General features: G+C 44.5%; 2 protein-coding genes across 3 annotated transcripts; one reads left to right on the top strand and one right to left on the bottom strand.

The window, feature by feature from the left end:
• The first annotated feature begins 432 nt into the window (after window positions 1-432).
• tfam (transcription factor A, mitochondrial) lies at window positions 433-6,610 on the top strand. 2 transcript variants are annotated; one of them, XM_080516777.1, is made up of 8 exons: window positions 433-463; window positions 631-854; window positions 2,456-2,598; window positions 3,254-3,324; window positions 3,696-3,845; window positions 4,407-4,502; window positions 4,703-4,759; window positions 4,834-6,610. In XM_080516777.1, exons 2-8 carry the CDS (start codon window positions 769-771, stop codon window positions 5,119-5,121), a joined length of 891 nt encoding a protein of 296 aa, XP_080372903.1. In that variant the 5' UTR covers window positions 433-463; window positions 631-768; the 3' UTR covers window positions 5,122-6,610. The 2 variants fall into 2 exon arrangements, with proteins under 2 accessions (XP_080372903.1, XP_080372904.1); XM_080516778.1 differs by lacking the exon at window positions 433-463 and adding an exon at window positions 485-545.
• A 264-nt stretch (window positions 6,611-6,874) lies between these two features.
• LOC308145259 (DNA-directed RNA polymerase III subunit RPC4) lies at window positions 6,875-14,812 on the bottom strand. The gene is made up of 8 exons (XM_080516630.1): window positions 13,999-14,812; window positions 13,381-13,427; window positions 13,136-13,290; window positions 12,918-13,048; window positions 12,117-12,216; window positions 11,016-11,266; window positions 10,251-10,382; window positions 6,875-7,872 (listed from the first exon to the last, which is right to left on the bottom strand). Exons 1-8 carry the CDS (start codon window positions 14,170-14,172, stop codon window positions 7,729-7,731), a joined length of 1,134 nt encoding a protein of 377 aa, XP_080372756.1. The 5' UTR covers window positions 14,173-14,812; the 3' UTR covers window positions 6,875-7,728.
• Between the last annotated feature and the right edge of the window lie 10,750 nt (window positions 14,813-25,562).

Below are 25,562 nucleotides of genomic sequence, written 5' to 3'. Positions count from 1 at the left end.
ATTAATTTTAAATGTGTGTGTGTGTGTGTGTGTTGCGTTGTGTTTTTTAAATTACCTATCATTGATTAACACTATCATTGTTTATTCCACCATGAACATCAAAATACACCAAACCAGTGTCCAGTATCACAACTACATGTATGACGTTTGCAGGAAAGCAAACCGGGTGAAGATCAGTTCAGTATTCAGCGAGTTATGATTGATTAAAGTCTCTGACACGTCATGGCTCCTCACAAGTAGATGAGACTGAGCGTAGCGAACGACCGGGCTAAGATGGCGGCGCCACCGATCGCTCGCGCTCGTCGGGAGCAGCGATTCTTGCGGCGTCTACTCTTTATTATGTCTATGGTACAAATCATAGTAACCAACAGCATTCTACATATATATGTCTATGTCGAGTGATAAGAAGAGGATACGGAAATACGACATGAACTCTATTTCTGTCTTTGACCTTTTCCTATGAGTAAGACAATAGATCCATGTCTATGCTTTTAATACTGAGGAATGTTATCTCGGTTGGCTTAACAAATTGCGAGATTTATGCTGTTTTGTATTCATTGGTCAAAAGTGTATAAATGCTGTAAATGATTTAAATGGAGCGCAGCGGAAATTAATTTGACCTTTTCCCAGAATCCTCCGCGGCAGAGGAAAGGCGCCTTTTCGCTGCACGTCAACATGAAGGAGAAGAAGCAGCTGCTCTTGCACTGAGAAAAGCTCCAGCACGCTGCATCCTCGTGTTTTGGGACTCCTCCGTGTTTCTGCGCCACCATGGCTCCGTGCAGCCTGCTGACCGCCGGAGTTAGCCTGCTGGCTAAGTCCGTCTCCGTGTTCTCCTGCAGCGGCAGCCTGAGCAGGTCGGTAGTCGCAGCGAGCTGCCTGCCAGCCGCACGAGCCAACAGAGAAACTCCCCCAGTCTGCCTGGCTAAACACTGCATCACAGCATCAGGCAGTTCTTATGAGAATCATCTCCATCAAAAGACAGGTCATGCTCTCTATCGATGCCTTGCAGGATTCAAGGGATTAACGATCTTCGCTCTGTTTGTGTCTCAGCAGCTCATGTTGATATGGAGTCAATTAAAATAAAGACACATTATAGGAACTGTAATACTGAATTCCACTTACCATTGTGCTTTGGCTGCAGCAGAAAGTCAATCTAGTCTAGTCCAGGATGGTCAAGCATGAGGAATAACCATATTATGGCCCCATTTACGTGACAGTGTTCCAAGTCAAAACTTTTGTTGACTTTCCGGTGTGTTTTACACTGTGGGTGTCGGACCTGCCGCTGAAGGAGCTGCTGAGCTCCTCCACTGTCGGGTGCAGTGGGTGGAGTGTGTTGTCCGTGATGGAGGACATGTAGATGAACAAGAACAACCATGACAGCCTCCAGACTTTCATGACTCCCTGTCCATATTTCCCTGGGACTTGGGAGTCTTATAAGTCAGCACCTACGAGTGGCCCCACATAAAGTGTTTTCGGTGTTTTTATAATTTCCTTGTAAACTGACATAGTTTTCCAAATGTTGCTGCGTAAACATGAAACGTCTAAAATGAAAACATAAAAATGATGTTTTTACTTGAAACGCGTAAACGGGCCTTCAGTCATTAATCCAATCCACTTTATTTATATAGCACATTTAAAAAACGAAGCGTTTACAAAGTGCTTCACATACTGCACATACATGCAGTTTTTCATTAGTAACTACTATTCCTGATTCATCCTCTACATCTCACACTGATTCATAATGTTACAGGTCGTAACGTTTCTGAACAGTAATTTAATGCATTTTCAAGTTCATAATTTGCTTTGTGTTTGAATGATGCTTTATACATAGAGCTGCGTTACTTTCATAACCACGAGTGAACAGCAGAGTCCTGTTCTACGAAGCATCATTCTCTCTTATCAAGATATCTTTAGGCATTAAGCCAGGGTTTTTTTCATCCTTTGATGCTGGTTCGCTTCTTACCGAGGTAAATCACCAGGTAGCTTCCACTGCTTCAGAGCAAGGTTCTATTCTGGATCAGAGTTGCAGTATAAAAGCACCGCCTCCTGACCAATCAGTTCTCTTGGAAAGTGACTTGTCCGTTCTGGAAGGTCCTGAGAGGCACGCTTAGGAGACAAAGGGTTTTCAGGGATTGATAAAATACCCTTTTTTGATTGAAAGTTATTTCACTAACAAAAGTATTGGGGAAACAAAAGAATAGGTCAAACAATGAAACATGCTTTCCCCTTCATAACATATGAGCATAAAGGTGGACAAGTCAGATCAAACAGCCAAAGTAGAGTTATAAAAGGTAAGGTCGACAGTTAAGTCGGCTTATGTTGACAAAAACAAATGCAAACGGTGAAGACGTCAACCTACTTTGATAAACAGTTCGTGTTCTGGTTTCGTCATGTGTCATTAAAGACTGCAACATGTAAGGATCTGCATAGAAAAGCGTTTGTTCACTGTGTGCAGGTTTAGCAGGGTCCTACCTGCTGTGTACTTCAGTCCAGTCCAATATCTGACTGCAGAGGCCAGCGGACCACCAAAGAGACCCCTGAATGGATACCTGAGATATGTGATGCAGCAGAAGCCACTCATCACCAGACAAAACCCAGGTACCTTCATGTGTTTTTGAAGTGAAGTTTGAGAAGGAATCATTTGTCATGTGTACTTCATTGTGCGATCACATTTGTAGATTACAACCATCCTACCAAAATATTACAGGTTTTAATCTATCCTTCAGATTAATAACTGCCATAATCCAATAATTCACTCCTGGAACTGTTCCCACTCTATTCAAATCAGATGCAGCAACCCCCATTTTTAAGAAATGGAAAAAATATTTTGATTTTGAAATTTTGAGTCATCCCCGCCCCCCAGTTTTTTTTTCACATTTTTCATTTTCCATTTGACCATTCCTTATGGGCTTCCATAGTTACTGTTGCACTTTTGCTTCAACTTGGATTAAACCTTGACTCATTAACTTTTTATTTTGGGATTGTTTATATGCATTTTAGCACAGCAATGAAGTTGTACTTTTGACAATATATCTGAAGTCTGCAGTCATTTCAGTGCATTGAGGGGAAATAAATCTAATCAAAGCTCAAATTCTTCTTTGAAAAAACATAGATTGTTTTTTTGTTTTTTTTTGGGCCGCCTAACCCGGCCCTAGTCTGGACTGCTACACTCAGACGTGTCACATTGCTTTTTCTAGAAATCTGAATCTGCTGTTCAGCTTTTCGTGACCATCTTTACAATTATTGCCTCTAGAAATCAAATCAGTGGACATCATTCGGAAGATTGCCCAGCAGTGGAGGACACTGAGTCCAGATCAGAAACAGGTATCTCCATTTTCTCCTCGTCATCATCTCTTGGTATTAAAACACACAAAATCACAAAACATTACAAGTTATTTGTTCATGAATAAAAATGGTTATAATATAATATTACTTTCAACATTATGCCACCTTTAAAGATCCTTCCTGTTGCAAAGTATTGTGAAATATCAAAGAATCAAGCTCTCCGTTGTGTTCATCCACGTTTTGGCAAACATGCTGTGTTTTTAATGCTAATGACACGGTTAGCTTCAGCTGCTACACCACGGATTGATGGATCGGCGTCTCGACGATGCGACGTCGTCTACTCTGGCTTCTTTCCACTGTGTTGTGCCTGGTGTCCGTGTCATTGGTCTGTGTTGCTCTCTGGCCTGCAGCCGTTTGAGGAAGCATCTGTTCGAGCCAGGGAGCAGTTCAAGGTGGACCTGCAGCGCTACCAGGCCCAGCTCAGTCCTGCACAGCTGCAGCAGCAAGCCCAGGACAAACGGCAGAGGATGGCCAAGAGGAAGGCCATCAGGAAGAAGAGGGTAAAGGCTCAGCCCGGAAGACCAGCACAGTGTCTGTCGTCACTTTAGGGCAAAGAGAAGAAAGACGTTTGTTGTTGTGTGATTGTGACCAAGAATTTACCAAATCTAACACTGGTTATTCAGAGCTGAAATAAATAGCTTCTTCACTCTTATTCTTTAGAACAAATCTTTCATGTCCATGTAAATACAAGAAGAATCACGAGCACACAGTTCTGTTTGTCAACAAAACAGACTGAATGTCAAACTTGTTTTCGTCTCCTGCAACAGGCAAACGATGCTTTTACACTTTCCTTTTCTTGCACTGTAATGAAAACACATTAATTTCCAAATCAAATGACAACTCAACAGTAACTGCTTTTCCCAGCAAGTGAACACGTTGGGATTGAGTCACCGTGAGCTCCTGTCCACTGTTCAACTCTTCCTCAGTGAGGTCTAGTGGCTTCAGAAGGTCATTTTCTAGTTGCTGGTTCGATCCTCCATCTTGGCCTTTCCATGAACTGTTTATAGTCCTCTCGCTCGCTCTCACTCGCTCTGTTTTTTTTTTTAATTTAATTTTCGCAGGAGTTAACCAGCCTGGGGAAGCCCAAACGTCCCCGCTCTCCTTTCAATATCTTCATGTCGGAGCACTTTGAGGAGGCCAGAGGAGTCAACACTCAGGTCAGAAACCTTCATTTCTTTAACGTAGTGCGAGTACAGAAACAGCAGTGACATGCATACTTCATGAAACAGCACTGAGACTACTTACTATAAAAACATTTTAAAAAAAAACAAGTAGCGCAGATTGTCCACCACAATCGAAAGCTGCGTGTGTCGTGGTTTGTTGAGCGATTTGGTAAAATGATGGACTGTTCCTCCAGATGAAGCTGAAGAGCCTAATGGAGGACTGGAGGAACCTGTTCAGCCATCAGAAGAAGGTGAGTGGCAGTTGGTCCACAGGACGGCTCCAGTGGTTTTTATCCAGCGCTCACTGCTACTGTCCTCGCCGCAGGTCTATACACAGCTGGCCGAGGACGACAAGATCCGCTACAAGAACGAGATGAAGTCCTGGGAAGACCACATGGTGGACATTGGGCGAGAAGACCTGATCCGAGAGCAGACGCTGTCCACCAGAAAGAAACGGGCCACTAAAACAGCAGAGGCCAAGAAGACTGCAAAGAAGAGTCAAAGTAAAGCTGTGAAAAAAGTTGGTGCGGCGAAGAAGACGGCAGTGACGGGCAGGAAGACGACAAACGAGCGCTCCACCAAAACGCTCTCCAAACGCCCCAAGAAGACATAAAGTGTATCTGCCAAGTCATCAGGAAGCAGCTGGGTGCCTCCGGCCATGTGAGAACTGAACCTTCCAACACGGTGCATCTGTCAACACATCTCAGGGCCTGGACTCCAGGAGGCCATTCAGCCAATCGGTGGCCGTCCACAACGTGGCACTTCTGCTGACGCCATGCCGGAGATCAACGAGAGAACATCCCGTCTGAACATCCTGCTCAACACTGCTGATCTTCTCATTAACTCCTGGTTTGTTCAATGTCGTTTCAGAAAACAAAGTGTGGATTGGTTGCAAAGCACTTGTTAGTCCCATCATGCAACCTGACTGAATTTTTTAGTTTGTTCTGTTGGCCTAGCGGTTAGCTTTAGCCCTAAACTTAAACTACAGAAGAAGAAACCCAGCGACTCAGCCTGGACGTGACCTACTGACAGAGGAAGACTTCTTCTCCCTGTGTGGATGGATTCGGCAGATCAGGTTCATGCCCTGACCTCTGACCTCTGTCCTCTGGTCCTCTGGTCCTCTGGTCCTCTGATCTCTGGTTCTCTGCTCTGTCCTCTGATCTCTGGTCCTCTGACCTCTGGTCCTCTGCTCTGATCTCTGGTCCTCTGCTCTGACCTCTGATCTGTCCTCTGGTCCTCTGCTCTGATCTCTGGTCCTCTGCTCTGTCCTCTGATCTGTCCTCTGGTCCTCTGCTCTGTCCTCTGACCTCTGGTCCTCTGTCCTCTGGTCCTCTGCTCTGTCCTCTGGTCCTCTGACCTCTGGTCCTCTGCTCTGTCCTCTGGTCCTCTGCTCTGTCCTCTGACCTCTGGTCCTCTGCTCTGTCCTCTGGTCCTCTGCTCTGTCCTCTGACCTCTGGTCCTCTGATCTCTGGTCCTCTGCTCTGTCCTCTGATCTCTGGTCCTCTGCTCTGACCTCTGGTCCTCTGCTCTGTCCTCTGGTCCTCTGCTCTGACCTCTGGTCCTCTGGTCCTCTGCTCTGACCTCTGGTCCTCTGGTCCTCTGATCTCTGGTCCTCTGCTCTGTCCTCTGATCTCTGGTCCTCTGCTCTGACCTCTGGTCCTCTGCTCTGTCCTCTGGTCCTCTGGTCCTCTGCTCTGTCCTCTGATCTCTGGTCCTCTGCTCTGTCCTCTGATCTCTGGTCCTCTGCTCTGTCCTCTGATCTCTGGTCCTCTGCTCTGTCCTCTGGTCCTCTGGTCCTCTGCTCTGTCCTCTGATCTCTGGTCCTCTGCTCTGACCTCTGGTCCTCTGGTCCTCTGCTCTGTCCTCTGATCTCTGGTCCTCTGCTCTGTCCTCTGATCTCTGGTCCTCTGCTCTGTCCTCTGATCTCTGGTCCTCTGCTCTGACCTCTGGTCCTCTGCTCTGACCTCTGACCTCAGGACTGTGATGAAGACTTCCTCTCAGTATTGAGTGTTTTGCTTGTAGAATGGATTTAGAGCTGCTCTGTTCACACTGCTTGTGTTGTTTTGTATTTTGTGAATAAAGATCTCCAGTTGGTCCTGACGTTTATGGACCAGAACACAATGTCTCTTGACTCTTTTACACACTGGATCTAAACTCCAGACATTTTAATAACCTGCTGTTTCGACAGGACCTGGCTTACACATACATAGTGAACCTGATGCAAATCATCACTCCTCTGAGTCCTCCCAACACTTTTATTCAGCAATGTTTATATACTTTTGCACAATACACACACACACATATATATATATATACAATATATATAAAGAAACTGAATTGTTTACTGGCAAAACGTGTTCAGTAAACATGAAACTCCTAAACTTTCCTTAAATTCTGCTTCCAGTAAGATAATGTTACTGGACTTGTTTTCAGTTGTGCTGGGTTCAATGTTCAGCAAAGTGAATTACATGAGAGAATACAATATTAGTGTGTCTCAAACATCTGTGCATCCAATTATTTGATCACTGATGAAAAGGAATTTATGATTCCTCAAATCCTTTTGTGGTTGGTTGATAGTGGTAGTTGGTTTGACTCCTTTTTTTTTCAGTATTTCCTGTAATCTCCAGTGTAGTTTGGAGGTTTTTGTCTTTATTAGGTTCGTGTCGCTGTAGCTTGTTTTCATGTAGAAGTCTTCCCAGTAAACTGATCTTCGTGGATCTGGAGGTGAGGAACCAACCCTGAAATAGTGCTGCTGCTTATATTCAGGAACCTGAAGAGTAAGAGTCCTGACAAAAACTCCCACCAGGTCAAATCCAGTCCGACGTGACGTCTGAAGTAACTGAACGCTGCGCTTGTGTTTGCAGTTTCTTTCTCTCTTTTCACTTGTTCTTCCGACAATGCCCAGAATAGCTGGTAGTGATTTATGGACTAAACTTGCGTTCAGCTGAGTGTGTGACGGACTGAGCAACCAGAACTCGGTATTAAGGATAAGTCAAATCAATCGAATAAACCAAAAACACCTTTTAATGCAGTGACTCATTTAAAAAAGTCAAACAAATAAAAGTCACAGAGAAACTGAAGAAATAGCAGAAAGCTGAAAGCTGTGGAAAACTACAAACATTAAAAATTCAAAGTGCTCCAGCACAGCAACCTGAGGACTTCCAGACTGGCTCCTGGTCCTTCTGGACACGTTGGAAGATGTCCTGGAGGTGCTCCTGCTCTATGTGGACCTCCCAGTCTGCTGAGCTGCTGCCTGCTGCACCAACGCCTGGAAGTCTGGAGATAAAACCAGTTTGTGGTGGACATTTCCCAACACCATCATGTCTCCAGTGTGTCCCTCAGACAGACGCACAGAGACGAGCTGCTGTAGAGACAAGGACACAAGGTCTCAGTTGGGCGGTTCGTTGAATCAACATTTCATTGAACTAAGATCTGTCTAAAGAAAAACCCTCAGAAAACTGTCCGTTCAGCACAATTGTGTGGCTGTTGCAGGGTCATAGCCAAAGTCTTTCTGCGTTTCTCAGGTTTCTGACAGCCTACAAGCCGGCTTTTCATTTTCTCAACCAGGTGTTCCCCAACCATCATTTAGTACTGGACTGTATAGAAAGAATAAAATGTTTTATTTTGAAAATTAACATTTAAATTTGTGATGGCCTGTACTGAGTTTTATTTAGAAAAACCTTAATCTCTGTCAGCGCTTCTTTCCTGCGCTCAACTCTCAGCTGTTTCCGTGCATCATCAAGTCCTCAAACTGACATAAATCAAACATCAAACAAGGATGACACAGTGTGTTAACGCTGTGGACTGTGTTAACACTGGATTGTGTTACCGCTGGAGTGTGTTAACGCTGTGGAGTGTGTTAACACTGGACTGTGTTAACACTGGAGTGTGTTAACGCTGTGGAGTGTGTTAACACTGGACTGTGTTAACACTGGAGTGTGTTAACGCTGTGGAGTGTGTTAACACTGGACTGTGTTACCACTGGAGTGTGTTAACGCTGTGGAGTGTGTTAACACTGGACTGTGTTACCACTGGAGTGTGTTAACGCTGTGGAGTGTGTTAACACTGGACTGTGTTACCACTGGAGTGTGTTAACGCTGTGGAGTGTGTTAACACTGGACTGTGTTAACACTGGAGTGTGTTAACGCTGTGGAGTGTGTTAACACTGGAGTGTGTTAACGCTGTGGAGTGTGTTAACACTGGACTGTGTTAACACTGGAGTGTGTTAACGCTGTGGAGTGTGTTAACACTGGACTGTGTTACCACTGGAGTGTGTTAACGCTGTGGAGTGTGTTAACACTGGACTGTGTTAACCGTGTGGAGTGTGTTAACGCTGTGGAGTGTGTTAACACTGGACTGTGTTAACACTGAAGTGTGTTAACGCTGTGGAGTGTGTTAACACTGGACTGTGTTACCACTGGAGTGTGTTAACGCTGTGGAGTGTGTTAACACTGGACTGTGTTAACACTGGAGTGTGTTAACGCTGTGGAGTGTGTTAACACTGGACTGTGTTAACCGTGTGGACTGTGTTAATGCTGTGGAGTGTGACAACGTTGAAGAGTGTGTTAATGTTGTGGACTGTGTTAACACTGGATTGTGTTAACACTGGACTGTGTTAACGCTGTGGACTGTGTTAACGCTGTGGACTGTGTTAACACTGGACTGTGTTACCACTGGAGTGTGTTAACGCTGTGGAGTGTGTTAATGCTGTGGAGTGTGTTAACACTGTGGAGTGTGTTAATGCTGTGGAGAGTGTTAATGCTGTGGAGAGTGTTAACGCTGTGGACTGTGTTAACGCTGGAGTGTGTTAACGCTGTGGACTGTGTTAACGCTGTGGACTGTGTTAACACTGGACTGTGTTACCACTGGAGTGTGTTAACGCTGTGGAGTGTGTTAATGCTGTGGAGTGTTAACGCTGTGGAGAGTGTTAATGCTGTGGAGTGTGTTAACGCTGTGGAGTGTGTTAACGCTGTGGATTGTGTTAACGCTGTGGACTGTGTTAACACTGGACTGTGTTACCGCTGGAGTGTGTTAATGCTGTGGAGTGTGTTAACACTGTGGAGTGTGTTAATGCTGTGGAGTGTGTTAATGCTGTGGAGAGTGTTAACACTGTGGAGTGTGTTAACACTGTAGTGTGTGTTAACACTGTGGAGTGTGTTAACACTGTAGTGTGTGTTAACACTGTGGAGTGTGTTAACACTGTAGTGTGTGTTAACACTGTGGAGTGTGTTAACACTGTAGTGTGTGTTAACACTGTGGAGTGTGTTAACACTGTAGTGTGTGTTAACACTGTGGAGTGTGTTAACACTGTAGTGTGTGTTAACACTGTGGAGTGTGTTAATGCTGTCAGATGAGGACGTCTGACAGCATTAAGTACGACTTAAGAAAATCCAAACTCTGAGTTTTCCAACAGGACTATTTATACTTCAGCTGCATTCCCAGGATTCCAGTTAGTGAGTGAAAGAGTGGCATGCAGCTTGCGAGCCGCGGGTTGGCTCCCCGACTGAAAGTATCTGTATCAAATAGCGAAGCCAAAACCTAGTTGGTATTGTATCGAATAATGAAGAACTTGTGACTAACCGCCTTGCCACTGCAAAGAGCCCTGTACACTCAGTGAAGTTTCACTCCTGTGGTGAACTGTTGGAGGCTGCAGGTTGTTTGGGCTCCCGCCATAAAGAGATGAACTGGACCAATCAGAACAGTGCTGTGTGGACTGGTGCATTGCTGTGACGCGTTCACAACCTGCAGGAAGGAGAAAGCTGCTCCCTCGGAGACGTCCATCACAATGTCCCCCAGCTTCAGCTCCACCTTCCCCGACCTCCGAATCTGCAGCTTCCCGAGAAAACCCTCAGGGAGGTGGGACAGCACCACAATCTACATGCACACACACACACGCACACGCACACAGAGTCATAAAAAGTGTTCAAAAACATAGAAGTGGTTGTTTATTAAAAAAAAAAGTGGAAATGAATTATAGTGTGTGAGTGCGTGTGTGTGCGTGTGTCCTGCATTATACCAAATATCAGCATCTTTCTGTTGATCTGTGAAGACAGCCATGAGGTGTGTGCATCGTCAGTGTGTACACCGCAAAATGTGTGCACCGTCGGATTTGTACACCTTCAGTGTGTATATTGTCAGTGTGTACACTGTGAAATGTGTACATTGTCAGTGTGCATACTGTCAGTGTGTACACCGCAAGATGTGTACACCGTGAGCTGTGTACACTGTGAAGTGTGTACACTGTGAAGTGTGTAGTGTGTACACGTCAGTGTATACATCGCCAGTGTGTACACCGTGAGATGTGTACATCGTCAGTGTGTACACCGTGAGATGTGTACACCGTCCGTGTACACACCGTGAGGTGTGTACACCGTCGGTGTGTACACTATCAGTGAATACACCGTCCGTGTGTATACTGTGAGGTGTGTACACCCTCAGTGTGTACACCGTCAGTGTGTACACCGTCAGTGTGTACACCCTCAGTGTGTACACCGTCTGTGTACTCACCGGTGGCTGGACCGGTGCCGCCCTCCGCTCCTCTAGCCGGGCCTCCTTCTTGACAGGTGGCTCTGCTGGGCCGACAGGAGGCAGGTCCAGAGGTGCAGACACTCGGCCCGGCATGCAGTCTGGCAGCTGCATGAAGAAGAACTCCTCTCTACCCGACAGGCTGAGCTCCTGCAGCAACTCCCCCACTGAAAGTGTGTCTGCCTCGGGGAGCGGCATCCCACTCCGGGTGGAGCCACACGGAGCTCCAGCAGCTGCCGAGAACATGGGGGGGGGGGCTTTCTGAGCATGATGACATGAAAAAACACTAACGACTGTTCTCAAGTCATGATTCAATGAGAATTCAACAGTTTCTAGACTTCGCCTCAATCCAGGTCGAACTGTTGAGGACTGTCAATGTCCTGCAGTTTCACCATTAAATGCCCTGTTTGTGTAAATAACTGTGGTTTTGTCTGACTCTGGTCATGTAGCATCCTCGTTACCATGGAGACAGAGAAGCGGTCCTCCATCAGTGTACCAGCAGAGGAGGACGGGGTGGCCAGCAGTCAAAGAATGGCGCTAACAAGGATCAGCTATGAGGCTGCTGACTTTTAACACTTCATTAGGACACCTCGACTGCAATGCATGCTGGGAAGGGAGCATGTGTCTGCTTCAATGTCCCTACAGGGATCATGTGGATTCCTCAGGATTACGGGAAAATTCAACATGCTGATACTAAGTATACTGTGCTTGTCATGAAAAAGAAAAAAACCTCTACATCTCAGTGGTGAACAGAACATGTGTTCTCCGTGGACAGATGTTGATCATCTTGATCCTCAGCTGTTGGCCCCCAACTAGCTTTCTGTACTGTCTTCATCACAGCAACAGTCTCTCTGCTTGTCTCCCGTCTCTCACAAGTTTCTCACGCACTCTGAACTCACTCAGTCCAACACTGTAGTAATGGAGGTTTTTCTGTAGCAGCTTTCTGTGGCTAAACAGTGACGATGATATATACAGCTATATTGACATTTTTCAGAATTTTAAGCAATTTAGAGAAAAGTGAGACCATGGTAAATGTGACTGGACAGAGACACAGTGAGTGTGTGGGTAGTGTGACTCACTCACATGTTGGAGTCTGGGTCTTAGCAAAGCTGCTACACTGACTCAGAGGTAACTGGATGGGCTTCAGCTTGTCATCGTTCTTCAGACCTGGGTCGTTGATGAACTGCGGGGACATAAATAAACCACAGACACTCAGCTCATCGTGGACTTTTCGTCATATGGATTCATGTCACAGTCCTGGAGGACCGTCGAACACACAAATCAAGACCAAGGACTCCAACCAGCTGCTGAAGAGGACGGCAGGTTTCCCACTCTGTATATCAAAACATCTTCATCCAGTCATCTGCAAGTCCAGGTCTCACACACACACACACACACACACACACACACACACACACACACACACACACACGCTACCAGCGTTATAAAACATGTGGCCAAACAGACCAAAATCAGTTCCAGTCGGCAGGATGAGTTTGATTTTTCATAATGTAAATCATAACTTCTTTCTAAATGATTTAGAAAACCAAGAAACACACACACACACACACACACACACACACACACACACACACACACACACACACACACACACACACACACACACACACACACACACACACACACACACACACACACACACACACACACACACACACACACACACACACACACACACACACACCAGCGATGCAGCACAAAAACACACTGCAAGTATGAATGTATGACGACAGATTTTAACAGCCAGTCTCAAGGAAATACTGAGGGAGATTGAAGGAAACGTTTTTATCAACATGACACTGTATTTTGCTCTCGGACACTTTTGAGACGAGGCTTATTTGACATTAAAGTGAGATCACTCACATTGTCTCTCTGAAGCTTGCTGAGGATCTGATCTTCAGTGTCGTCCTCCTCCACCTCTCGGCGCTCCTTCTTCACCAGCCGGAAGGCGGGAGAGCAGCTGGAGTCCTGCAGGTCAGCAGCAGCTCGCCAGCCTGGACACGGAAGCTCAAAGTGAGGAACGTGTGGCTGGGACGGACGAGGGAAGAGAGGACAGAGGACCGGACGGACAAGTCCGTCACCTGCTTTGCGTCCAGTGTCTGCAGGACCCTGCTCAAAGATGGAGTGAGACTGGATGGTCTGAGGTCTGTCCTTCCTCCTCCCTCTGCCCTCCCTCCTCCTCTCATCTCTCTCTCTTCTCTCCTTCTTGGGAGGCAAGTGAAGATCTTCCTTTAATCTGAACACATCCCAGCATCATCACACACACAGGTGCAGAGGGGGAAAACACACAGAGAAACCTGAGAGAACAACCTTGACTGTCACTCACTCGTCTTTACTTTTCCTCACAGCGTGGATGTTCGGCTCAAACATTTTCTGTGGATGAGACCAAACACACACGTTTACTAAGTACAGATGATTAGAAGATGGAATCTGAATGGAGAAGTTTGCCATGATCAGGGTGGAAATCAAACATGTTCACAATGTACAGTGAAGCCGTGGTTAGCACTCTCGCCTCACCGTGACAATTTCATGGCTTCAAATACCAGCGAGTGCTCTCTGTATGCAGTTTCCCCTCGTGTGTGTGTGTGTGTGTGTGTGTGTGTGTGTGTGTGTGTGTGTGTGTGTGTGCGTGTGTGGTTGTGTTTCCTCCAGGTACTACTCCGATTTCTTCCGATAGTACAAAAACATACAGGTGAGGTAAATTGGTGGGTGAATGTGTGTTTGTGTTGGCCTTGTGATAAACTGACACCTGTCCAGGTGTGCCTGCCCTCCCCATGGTTCCAGCACAGGACAAAGCTGGCTCAGGTTCCACCTGGACAGGTGAACGGGGACAGACCCACAGTGGGAGGGAGCCAGAGTACCTGGAAGAACCCTGCACACAGAAGCACCTCGTCTGTCTCCCAGGACCCACTGAGCAGCCCCACATTAAAACAGTTTTCCTCACCTTCGTCTTTTTGAAGGTCCCCCCCAGAGTCAGGTCCCTGGTCCTCAGAGAGCTCAGTCTTCCAGGAGGAGGGGGGGAGGAAAGAGTCCTGACCCGGCCCGGGAGGCCTCTCCCAGTGGCAACACTGTGCCCGGAGGTCCCCGGGACCCCCGCTGCAGCTCCCGGTTCACTCATCAGAGAGGTTCCTGGTTTGAACTCTGCTTTTCTTCAGGTGGATCCGGTAGTAAAGAGCTTCCAGTGGATGAAGAGTCTCCTTCTTCTTCATCGGATCCATCCCCGCACGGAATTAACCCTGAGAGTTCCTCCAGAGCAGCTCCAGCGCAGATTAACCTCCATCTCCCCCCTGCTGGCTCTCAAAACACCGACTGTGACGCTAACTGTGCCCCAGTGAGGCTGCTCTCAGCCCGGACTCTCTCCTCGGGAAGCCCCGGTGAAGAGGCTGCTCTCAGCCCGGACTCTCTCCTCGGGAAGCCCCGGTGAGGCTGCTCTCAGCCCGGACTCTCTCCTCGGGAAGCCCCGGTGAAGAGGCTGCTCTCAGCCCGGACTCTCTCCTCGGGAAGCCCCAGTGAGGCTGCTCTCAGCCCGGACTCTCTCCTCGGGAAGCCCCGGTGAAGAGGCTGCTCGTTAGTATCTGTGTTCCCCCCGGAGCCTCCGAGCTGTTACAGATAAGTCTCGGTCAGAATCGAGCAGCGTCCTGATATCATGCAGGAGATGGTGGAGCATAGAACGCTTAAAATACTAATAAAGTATTAATGTTAATCCTGTGAAAATTGTCTCATATTTATCGAGTTTTTACATTTTCTTTCTTTCCGCGCTGCTTTGTTGTGGCTGGTTGGTAGCAATACCGGAAGCCTCCACTAGGGGGCGGTGTTTTCGTGTTATCTGACCGTGTGGCGTTCAGGGAGCTCCGGAGCGGCGACCGGTGGTCAAGCGGGCCTGTGGCGCCAGCAAGTGGCACCAGGCAAAGGGTCCAAGAGATGTCGGCAAGAGATGTCAGTGGGGAAATCCAACATGGCGGTGTTGCGGGCGCCGCCATACTCATTTACAGGTCGCCACCATCTTGAAATCGTGCAAGGCGGAAGCATGACCGGAAATGACGCAATGAAGTTACGTCCTCATAAGCGACATACAGGAAGTGACATAAAGGACTGAAAACATAGGGAATTACGTTTATAGAGGCCGACCCGCAGTTAGTTACGTTCCGACGGAACATGCAGGAAGGTACGCAGACGACCTGAACACTTGGGAAGGGACGTAGCGGGACCCACTCGCCGGATATGACGCCAAAAAGAAGTCAATCGCTGAAAAGACGCACATTTATAATTTCTTTTTTCCAGTCTTACGTATCTCCAGTGTGGAGGATTGTCTTCTCATAAGGTAAAGATTTGCCTTTATATATATATATAAACAATCAGCCTGCTCTAATAAGAAGCAGTAGTTTATCAGTGTTAATGAGAGGAGGAGGAGTTTTGTGGTTCAGTTAGGAGCAATGAAAGTTTAAGTTGCTCTTTCTATCCTCGTGCCTTGTTTTGGTGTATTAAGTGTCATTTCTTGCCATGTGAAAACTTTCTGCAGTAACTTTTGGTGTCTTGAGAATTAAGAATGTGCCGACATTGAACTGCATCATATCATACTGTATTAATGAATGTATACAATGATCTTGCTGCTGTATTTTTATTCCAGATAGATGATATATATATTAAAAAAAATTCAGTTTGTGTCACTATGTGTCTTTATGTGTAAAATTACATTACTATTCATCCTCGGTAACTAAAATGTTACTAATAATTAATTTATTATAATCAGGCATCTAAATAGGAAGCATCTATCTGGGATGAAACTTTTTATCAGTATAAATACTCTGAGCTTTAGTCACATTGTATCTACCTGGATGTTCCTCCAGTGTTCTTGTGCTTCTTCCAACTGAACATGGTCCATGAAACCGTGACGTAACTGAAGCACTGACGTCAGTTGTCCTTTTAAATATGGCGGCGACCACATACACGTATGGCGGTGCCCAAAAACAAGTATGTCGACAACCACAAACGAGTATGTCGGCGCCCGTAAGCCACCATTGTGATACCGCAGTGGCGAGGTTTGAGTTTTGAGAGTAGTATGGCGCTGACCGTGAGCAATAATGGCGGCGTCCACAAACAAGCATGTCAGCGGCCGTACACCACCATTTTTATACCGCACTGGCGAGGTTTCAAGTCTGGAGGAGCACGGTTGCATTGCGGATCATGTGCTCTTGCCTCCCACCGACAGTGACGCTGTAATTGTGCGTCGGAACAAAACAAGGCGGCGACCGCCAGGAAGCAGCCATATTCCACGTACTACTGCCTCCCACTAACAGTGGCGCTGTGGTGGTGATTCGGATCAAAATGGCAAAAGACAACTAAAACATAACTGATGAGTCTCTGGTCCCTCTTCTTGATTCCTGTGACCTCCTCCATCTCTTCCAGTAGCTCCAACATCTGTTACAATACAGAAGAATAAAAGTAAACAAATCGACCTCATGTTATGTAAAAACTCTCAAACTTGATTGAAGAGATTTTTTATTACCTGCTGGTCACTGAAAGACAACATCTTCATGATGACGTGCTGCTGGAGGGCAGGTGATGCAGACGACATCTTCCAGAGGTTAATTTTGTTTGAACGGACCCTCCAGTCCATGAGGTCATCATGAAGCTCTGAAGCCAAAGAGAGAAGAGAGAAGAGAGAACATATATTAGCACACGAGAATAGAATCACCAACAGCACAGTTTGTTTCACTCACCTTGAGTTCCAGAGGATCCTCTCTGGAAAACCCAGTGAGGATCCCCCACCTCCTTCAACAGCCTCAATGATCCTGCAGATAAAAATATGTTGTGAAAACCAATGAAAAGACGCAGCAGAAAAGTTCCACTTTGATGAAAGTCAAAACTGTCTGGGAATCATTGTTTCTGTGATTTAAACAATATTAATCAGTCAACTGTAGACAAGATGCAGAATCAGTTGATATTTTAGTTTGACAATGTGATCATCAAACAACTGTTGATGATTAAAACCCTGTTCATTTAAAATAGAAGATTGCCTCTGAAAAATCATCATAATTTATATTTGCTATAACTTTCTGTTCACTTTACTGTGTAGATTTCACTGCAGTGTTCACATTATTTATCTTTTTATACTTCTCTTAACTCATTATATTCATAGCCTGTATATATGTTACGTCTATTTCTATTTTTAGTGTGAAATTCTTTTTTAAATGCAGATGTGAAGAGAAATGCAATTTCAGTTCTCTGTATGTGGCACAGACATAAACATTTAACTTTATTGACAAACATCTAAATGATTCATTACATTATGTTATACATTTCATTTAAAATTTCTCTCATAACCTTTAATAATTTTCTCATGTGAATGTATATATGAATATATATATCATCTATCTGGAATAAAAATACAGCAGCAAGATCATTGTATACATTCATTAATACAGTATGATATGATGCAGTTCAATGTCGGCACATTCTTAATTCTCAAGACACCAAAAGTTACTGGAGAAAGTTTTCACATGGCAAGAAATGACACTTAATACACCAAAACAAGGCACGAGGATAGAAAGAGCAACTTGAACTTTTTTTTTTTTTTTTATTAAAAGAAAGACATTTTTAAATACATTACAGTCATTCCAATTTGCTTTTATAGAGAAAATAGAAAAGCCCAACATATCCACATGAGCAAGCAGGTGTGTTTGTGACTGTGGAAAGAAAAACTCCCTCAACAAGGAGAAACCTTTGCAGAAACCAGAGTCAGAGGTGGAGGAATTCTGCGGACCGGTTGGGGTGAAAGGATGGAGGAGAGGAGAGGAGAGGAGAGGAGAGGAGAGGAGAGACAGAGAAAGACTTGGTGGGGAGATACATGCAAATCCCTTGTTAGTGCTACATACATTTTTTTTTCTTTTTAATAATACAGTAATCACAGTGATCTAAATATTTTCCAACTGCCATGAGATTAAACCAGCCTGAGTAACAACAGAGCAAAAAACCAAAATAATCACAACAATGATAACAAAAGCAAAAACAAAAGGACATAAAACAAAACAAAAAAATAAATAAATAAAAACAAACAAACACAACAACAACAAAAGCAAACAACTTGATTTTGATAATTAACAGAACAATCTCGTCAATGAGGAGTGGAAATGTGTGTGTGTGTGTGTGTGTGTGTGTGTGTGTGTGTGTGTGTGTGTGTGTGTGTGTGTGTGGTTTGTCCTCTGGATGTGAATGGAACTGTTGTGGGGGGGCCCAAGGCCACCGGGGCCGGACGCCGCCACTCCGGCAACTTAAACTTTCATTGCTCCTAACTGAACCACAAAACTCCTCCTATTCTCATTAACACTGATAAACTACTGCTTCTTTTTAGAGCAGGCTGATTGTTTATATATATATACAAAAAGGCAAATCTTTACCTTATGAGAAGACAATCCTCCACACTGGAGATACGTAAGACTGGAAAAAAGAAATTATAAATGTGCGTCTTTTCAGCGATTGACTTCTTTTTGGCGTCATATCCGGCGAGTGGGTCCCGCTACGTCCCTTCCCAAGTGTTCAGGTCGTCTGCGTACCTTCCTGCATGTTCCGTCGGAACGTAACTAACTGTGGGTCGGCCTCTATAAACGTAATTCCCTATGTTTTCAGTCCTATATGTCACTTCCTGTATGTCGCTTATGAGGACGTCACTTCCTTGCGTCATTTCCGGTCATGCTTCCGCCTTGCACGATTTCAAAATGGCGGCGACCTGTAAATGAGTATGGCGGCGCCCGCAACACCGCCATGTTGGATTACCCCACTGACATCTCTTGCTCACTTGGGCGTAGTACGTCGAACATCATGGACTACTATGAAGTGGGTGCCCCGAGAGGCAATTTGTGCAACGGCATCATGGACATCGTCAAACACATTCGCAAGATTATATAGGGTGAACATTGCTGTCCCACATCCCCTTGGTGTGCGTCTCTCCCATTCCTCTACACCACATGTGTGGAACTCCGGTCCTCGAGGGCCGCAGCCCTGCACGATTAGCATGTCTCCCTGCTTCCACACAGCTGATTGCAATGAGCAGCTGGTGATCTGGCTGTGTGCTGAAGGTGGTGATGAACCATCAGGACATTCAGGGGAGGGAGACGTGGAAAACCTGCAGAGCTTCGGCCCTCGAGGATCTGAGTTTGACACCCCTGCTCTACACAATAGGGAGGTGGTTATGATGATCCCTCATGACTTTGTTGGTATGGGTCACTCAGTGTTTGAAGCACCGCCTCTGGCGTTCAGAACGGGTGAAATAGAACCAGAGCTACGAATGTAACTACACAAAGAGCAAAAACTGTTCTGACATCAGAAGATTCTCAATCTCATCATATTGTCTGCCCATGCTGCTGAACAGGGCAAGGGCCAAAAAAAAGAAAAAGAAACTCTCCTCCTCTCACTCTGGTTCTGCAGAAAGTCTCTTCCTGTGAGTCTGGTTTAAATTTAGGTTATTTTATGACATTATATCTAAACTTGGCTCAAAACCAAACTCTAAATACATTTGTTTTGTGCTGCAATTTACTCTGTTTGAGCACATCAGAATCATTGTATTGTCCAGAAAATATGCTCCAGATGTGGAGATTAATGATCTGAATCGGAATTGAGATACAAATGTGTGCGATGTATCAATCCCTTCTTTGGGCATCAGTGCAATTTAAAGGGGAAATCGAGATACTTTGTGCCTGCATCGGTAAAGTCCACGGTTGCATCAATTTTTTCACGTTGTACTTTTTCCAAAAATACATAGTGAAAATTAGTTTTACACGTTGTATTTTTTGACATTGTATTTAATTCTCTCTGTGTTTCCAAGGCGCATGGAATACACCACCAGCCGGGACACTCTCCCGCAAGCCGGTGCCACAGCATGGAGGTCCAGGAGAGCAGCAGTTCGCAGGGAGATGAGATATTTGACGCACCGAAACACTTTAAATCAGGCGTTGAGAAGCACTTTGGATTTTACAAGAAAGATGGTAAACTTGACAGGTGGTTTGTAAAGAACGTCATGCTGCTAAACCTGAACTAGTGGTCAGCCCAGCAGGTGATATTGACAATATCACTATATTATCGTGACAGCAGAGGCAGTCTGCTTCTTCCTGAACATGTGGACAAACTCATCTTCCTGGGAAGATGAGTTAGGTGCAAGCAATGAGAGTGGCATTTACAGACAGATCTGTTTTCAAAAGTGTATTTTTTTAAATGAATGTATTTGTTGTGTGATTTACATTGAATATGACAGTGAGAGTCACACACTCAGTGAGTCAGTCTATTTACAGCAGCTGCTTCTGCCAAATAATAGTTAAATAACAGTTGTGAAAAACCTACCATAATTATGAAAGGTTGTTATTATTGTTGTTAGTATTATTTATATTTGAAATATTAGTCAGTTATGTTGAATCTGGTTCCAAATTCCAATGCTGTGGGAAAAGGCCTATTTTTTCTGTTGTGCTTTTTAAGAGGACAAAAAGACGATGCATAAAGTGAAGCATAGTTCTACTAGATTAAAGCAAAATGTGAACCTTTTGTTAAATGTGCTGCTTATGAGGCTAGGACTAAAGAATAAATCATCTGCCTCTAGTACCATACTGCAGCATCATATTTTCTATTTCCATTTTTGATATAATTTCTTTGCATCATGTTGAATTGTATGGTATCGCACTAAATCGCATTGTGTAGAATTGAATCGCCATCAAATCAATATCAAATCGTATCGAATTGTACCTTATTGTAAACAGGGGTGTATCGGATCAGATCATATCACCAGGGGATCCAATGAATTGCTAATGTATCGTATCGCTGGTAGTGTATCGAGATTCATATTGAATCGTTGTCAGTGATGGAGATTCACATGCGTACTCCAGCTGTATGTTTATTCACAGAGGATTTAACATTTAACAACATTCCTATCAAAACTCCAGGTTTGGATAGTAATTAATTGCGTGGTTTTCCCTTTATAAATATCCATTACAAGCTTCAGTCTTCAGTAGAAAAACAGTGTGATTAATCACAATTACAGAAAATTGTGCAATTAAATTAGTAAATTTTTTTTAATCGATTGACAGCACTAATTATATCATATATTCATAATGAGTGTATGGCGATGTAAAAGAGATAAAACAGTTATTGCATTTTACAATAAAGAAAAAACACCTTCAACATATAGAAAATGTGGTTATTGGACATTTCACTGTACTTTGCATCGCACTTATTTTTCATTGTAAATTTCATTGTGAAACAGGTTTAATGGAGTTGTCATAATGTGCTTTTCCGTCTTTGCCAAAAATCAAATGGAAACATTTCAGGTTTTATTCACAGATTATTATGCTGTTAATTGACTATTCCAAGATTAAACACATCTAGCCCCCAATACTGCTGAAGTAGTGAAAATGCTCCAAATAAATTTAGCTAAAATTATTACTGTTGTAGAAAGACCAAGATAAAGGACATACAGAACAGTAACTTTATATATGGCTTAATTATTGTGAATAAAGACAAATAGGTGCTTTTATTAATTTAAGTACTTAATAAAGTAATTAAAAAAAGCACCTATAAGCACCCATAGGCACCTATAAAAACAGTTCACTAAGTAAATATTCTGTGTATTGGATATTTGCTTTTGGATGGGATTCAGTTTGCTATCAACTCATTCACATGACATAAATCCACAGAACAACACTGCTGCTTTTTTAGCTGCATGATAGATTCACTAAAATTTTAAGATAACCTTAAACATAAAACAAATCATTCTCTGAGTATCTGGGAGTTGCAAGCACTCAACTTCAGTGCACAACGATTGAACAACCGGGCAGATTAACTTGATCTTCTCAAGATGCAAAATCAGCTCATTTGGTCCTTTTGTAAATGATGAAGGATGTAGTAATGACTGACACAAGTACAAGAAATCCAATCACTGCTGACAAGGCAATAATCACATCCGTGTGTGTTTTTCTCCCAGAATCTGAAAAGGTGCACAGACACAATAGATCAGCCACAAAGGTAAAGAACATTCAAAACAAAGGTTTGGTGTGATCAGTACAGAATGTAACCTGAGAAAAGAAAGAAAGGGTTTGAATGTGATGTGAAGGACAAAGTCTGTGACGGGCTATCTGCTCACCAGATAATAATGAGATAATACAGCATAACTTGATCTCTGGATCTTTAATCAACATTTGTAAAGCCATAATGGCCTGTTATAAAGTAAATGAAGAGGACTCAGCAGTAGAGGTTATCCTGCTCAGGTTAAGAAAGTTCATTTGACTGGTTGGTACTGGATAAGGATCTGAAACTGAGATACAGGATCTGTTCTCCTCTACGGATCAATCAGATAATACCCAAGGTTGAAGAGGTGAAGAGACACACCAATATGTGAAGGTGAGACTTCAAAGAATGTCTGTACAAATGCAGCAATGTTACTCTTTTAAATCATTATTCAGTAAAAGCACTTTAACCACAGTGACAGTGGCTTGCAAAAGTATTCAAACCCTTTGAACTTTTCCACATTTTGTCACATTACACACCACAAACATGAATATATTTTATTGGAATTTTATGTGAAAGACCAACACAAAGTGTCACACAATTGTGAAGTACAAAGAAAATTATACATGACTTTCAATTTTTTTCAAATTAAAAGTCATGGGGGGGGGGGGGGGGGGGGGGGACAACCTGCCAAACGAACCCGTTCATGTATTAGTTTACAACTTAATTTCTCGAAATATTCAAATTGTCAAAGTGGTGGACCTGTGCACTAACTAAACCAAAACACATTGTATTTAATTCTGTCTGTGTTTCTGAGGCGCATCAGCCAGCCATTTCTCCCACAAGCCTGTGCCACAGCATGGAGGTCCAGGAGAGCAGCAGTTAGCAGGGAGATGAGATCTGTGATGCACCGAAACACTTAAAATCAGGCGTTGAGAAGTAATTTGCTTTTTACAAGAAAGATGGTAACCTTGGCAGGTGGTTTGTAAAGAATGTCAAGCTGCTAAATCTGAACTAGTGTTCAGCCCAGCAGGTGATATTGACAATATCGCTAGATTATTGTGTCATAGTGGAGCGCCCCCTGCAGTCTCATGCAGACCTCAGCCTGTGGTCATAACATGAAACAAGACCTGGAAGTGTAGTTTACAATGATGTTGCCATGAAAAGCCTGAAAAAACAACAATGGGAAATTGCTTCTAAATTATATATCCGACGCAGCTGACGGGGCAGAGCAGGAGCACAGCAGTTCAGTTTGAGCCACGGCTCTGCCATCACGGATTAAATTATCTTGTTTCCTTTCATTATTGACTTGCAGGAGCGACATATTATCTTCTTCCCATGTGTTACTATTTGTTTTTCTCTATAACCACTCCGGGGCTCCGGGTTTGCTGTAGATTTCAGAATGCAGGTATCGTCTCTGCCGCCTTGTGATAACTCCGCCCCCAGCTGATGAGTGTCAGATCCCACTCTGGCCCGCCTTTGGTCCAGCAACGATGTGGGGCCGGCGCAGCACCAGTTTAGCTCCTGGTAGGCCGGGGCTTTGGTGGTGGAAAGACAAAGAACAGGAGCTAAATCTGGCTCCGAACGAGTACCTGGTTCTTTCTGGTGGAAACGCCCCTACAGTGACACAGTGCCTCTTGCCTCAGAGCGAGAAGGTCGTGGGGTCAATTCTAGCTGGGGCCTTTCAGTTGGAGTGTGCATGTTCTCCCTGTGTGTGTGTGTGTGTGTGTGTGTGTGTGTGTGTGTGTGTGTGTGTGTGTGTGTGTGTGTGTGTGTGTGTGTGTGTGTGTGTGTGTGTGTGTGTGTGTGTGTGTGTGTGTGTGTGTGTGTGTCCTGGCGACCAGTCCAGGGGTGTCGTGCCCTCACTATCCGTTCTTGAGCCCATCGACTCTGAACAGGATAAGCAGAGAGATGGATAAAAAAGAAGTTAGTTCACTTTTCTACCATAACGAGACGTCTTAATAGAGACGTCTTTTCAACAACCTAAAAAAGATGTTTTCACCTTTCACTGTTCTACCAAATCTTGACGTAGTTTAGATTGAAGGCGAAGGCGGCGGAACGTCTTTTAAACCATTGTTTGCTGAGTGGGGTGGTTGTCTGGGCCAGCTTCTAAAAGCATCCAAGATTCAAGATTCAAGAATGTTTATTTGCCATTTGTGCTTAAAAAAAGATTCCAGGCACATTGGAAATCGTGTTGCAGGGTTCAACAAGTCACAGAAGCTAAAGTGTATAAAATAGAAATTGTATAGTTAAATAAATATACACATATGAATAAATATAAGTGTAGAGATTATAAATATAGAAACTGTATAAACAGAAGATCTGCAAAAACCTAGATATCTATATATAAGAGAGAGAGAGAGAGAGAGAGAGAGAGAGAGAGAGTATAATACAACAGCAGTGCTCTCTCTATCTCTCTGTTTGTATTCACATTTAGGTGGGCAATGAAAGTGAACTTGAAATTGCAGATTTATCCCACATTATTCCACACGGTTACATGAGGTAGTGTCTGGTTGTTGTATATTTTCAGTATTTTTTGTTTGCCACAATTCTGACTGTGGCCGGGAAAAGGCTGTTAAAGAATGGAGTCCTGTGAGTTGCAATGCTGTCCGCTCTGCTGTGTCTCAGGTTGTACTTGCAGCGCTTGTGTCTGAGCAGAGGGTGAGCGGGGTGGAGAGGGTCTCTGATGATTCCCTCTGCTCTTTTTCTACAGCGCTGCTCATACATGGAGTCCATGGTAGGAAGCTTTGTCCCGATAATCTTCTCCGCAGTCTTTACAACTCTCTGCAGAGCCTTCCTCTCTGCCATGGTGGTATTTCCATACCAGACAGTGATGCCTGCAGTGAGAATGCTCTCTATCAATCCTCTGTAGGCCAGGGTGAGAGGTGTTGGTTCAGTCCAGCTTTCCTGAGCAGCCTGATTAAATGGAGTGTTTGCTGGGCTTTTTTCACTGTGGCTGTGGTGTCATGTGTTCAGCTCAGGGCAGATGTGACCTGCAGTCCCAGGAATCTGTAGCTGTCTGACCTCTCCACCGCTGTCCCTCTGATGAACAGAGGCTGTAGAGGGGGAGGATTCTTCCTGAAGTCCAGGATCAGTTCCTTAGTCTTGTCTGTGTTGAGGAGGAGGTTGTTCTTTTCTCCATAGACAACGATGTTGTTGACCAGGGCCCTGTATCCTGACTCGTCACCCCCTTTGATGAGCCCCAGGATGGTGGTGTCATCAGCGTATTTGATGGTGATGGAGCTGTCCTGGGTGGAGACACAGTCATGTGTGTACAGGGTGAAGAGTTTGGGGCTGAGGCAGCAGCCCTGTGGTGATCCGGTGGTAACTGTGATCTCAGCAGACACCCGCCCTCCCATCTTCACCCCCTGTGGTCTTTCCATCAGGAAATCCAGGATCCAGTTACAGGTGCAAGTGGGGACTCTGAGGTCTGCCAGCTTCACAATCAGTCTGCCTGGGCAGATGGTGTTGAATGCAGAGCTGTAGTCCAGGAAGAGCATCCTGGCATACGCTCTGCTGCTG

This window comes from Blennius ocellaris, assembly GCF_963422515.1.
Source record: "Blennius ocellaris genome assembly, chromosome: 21".
Classification (NCBI taxonomy): Eukaryota; Metazoa; Chordata; class Actinopteri; order Blenniiformes; family Blenniidae; genus Blennius; species Blennius ocellaris.
Note: the sequence above shows the minus strand (reverse complement) of the source record. Positions and strands in the feature narration are given on the sequence as shown.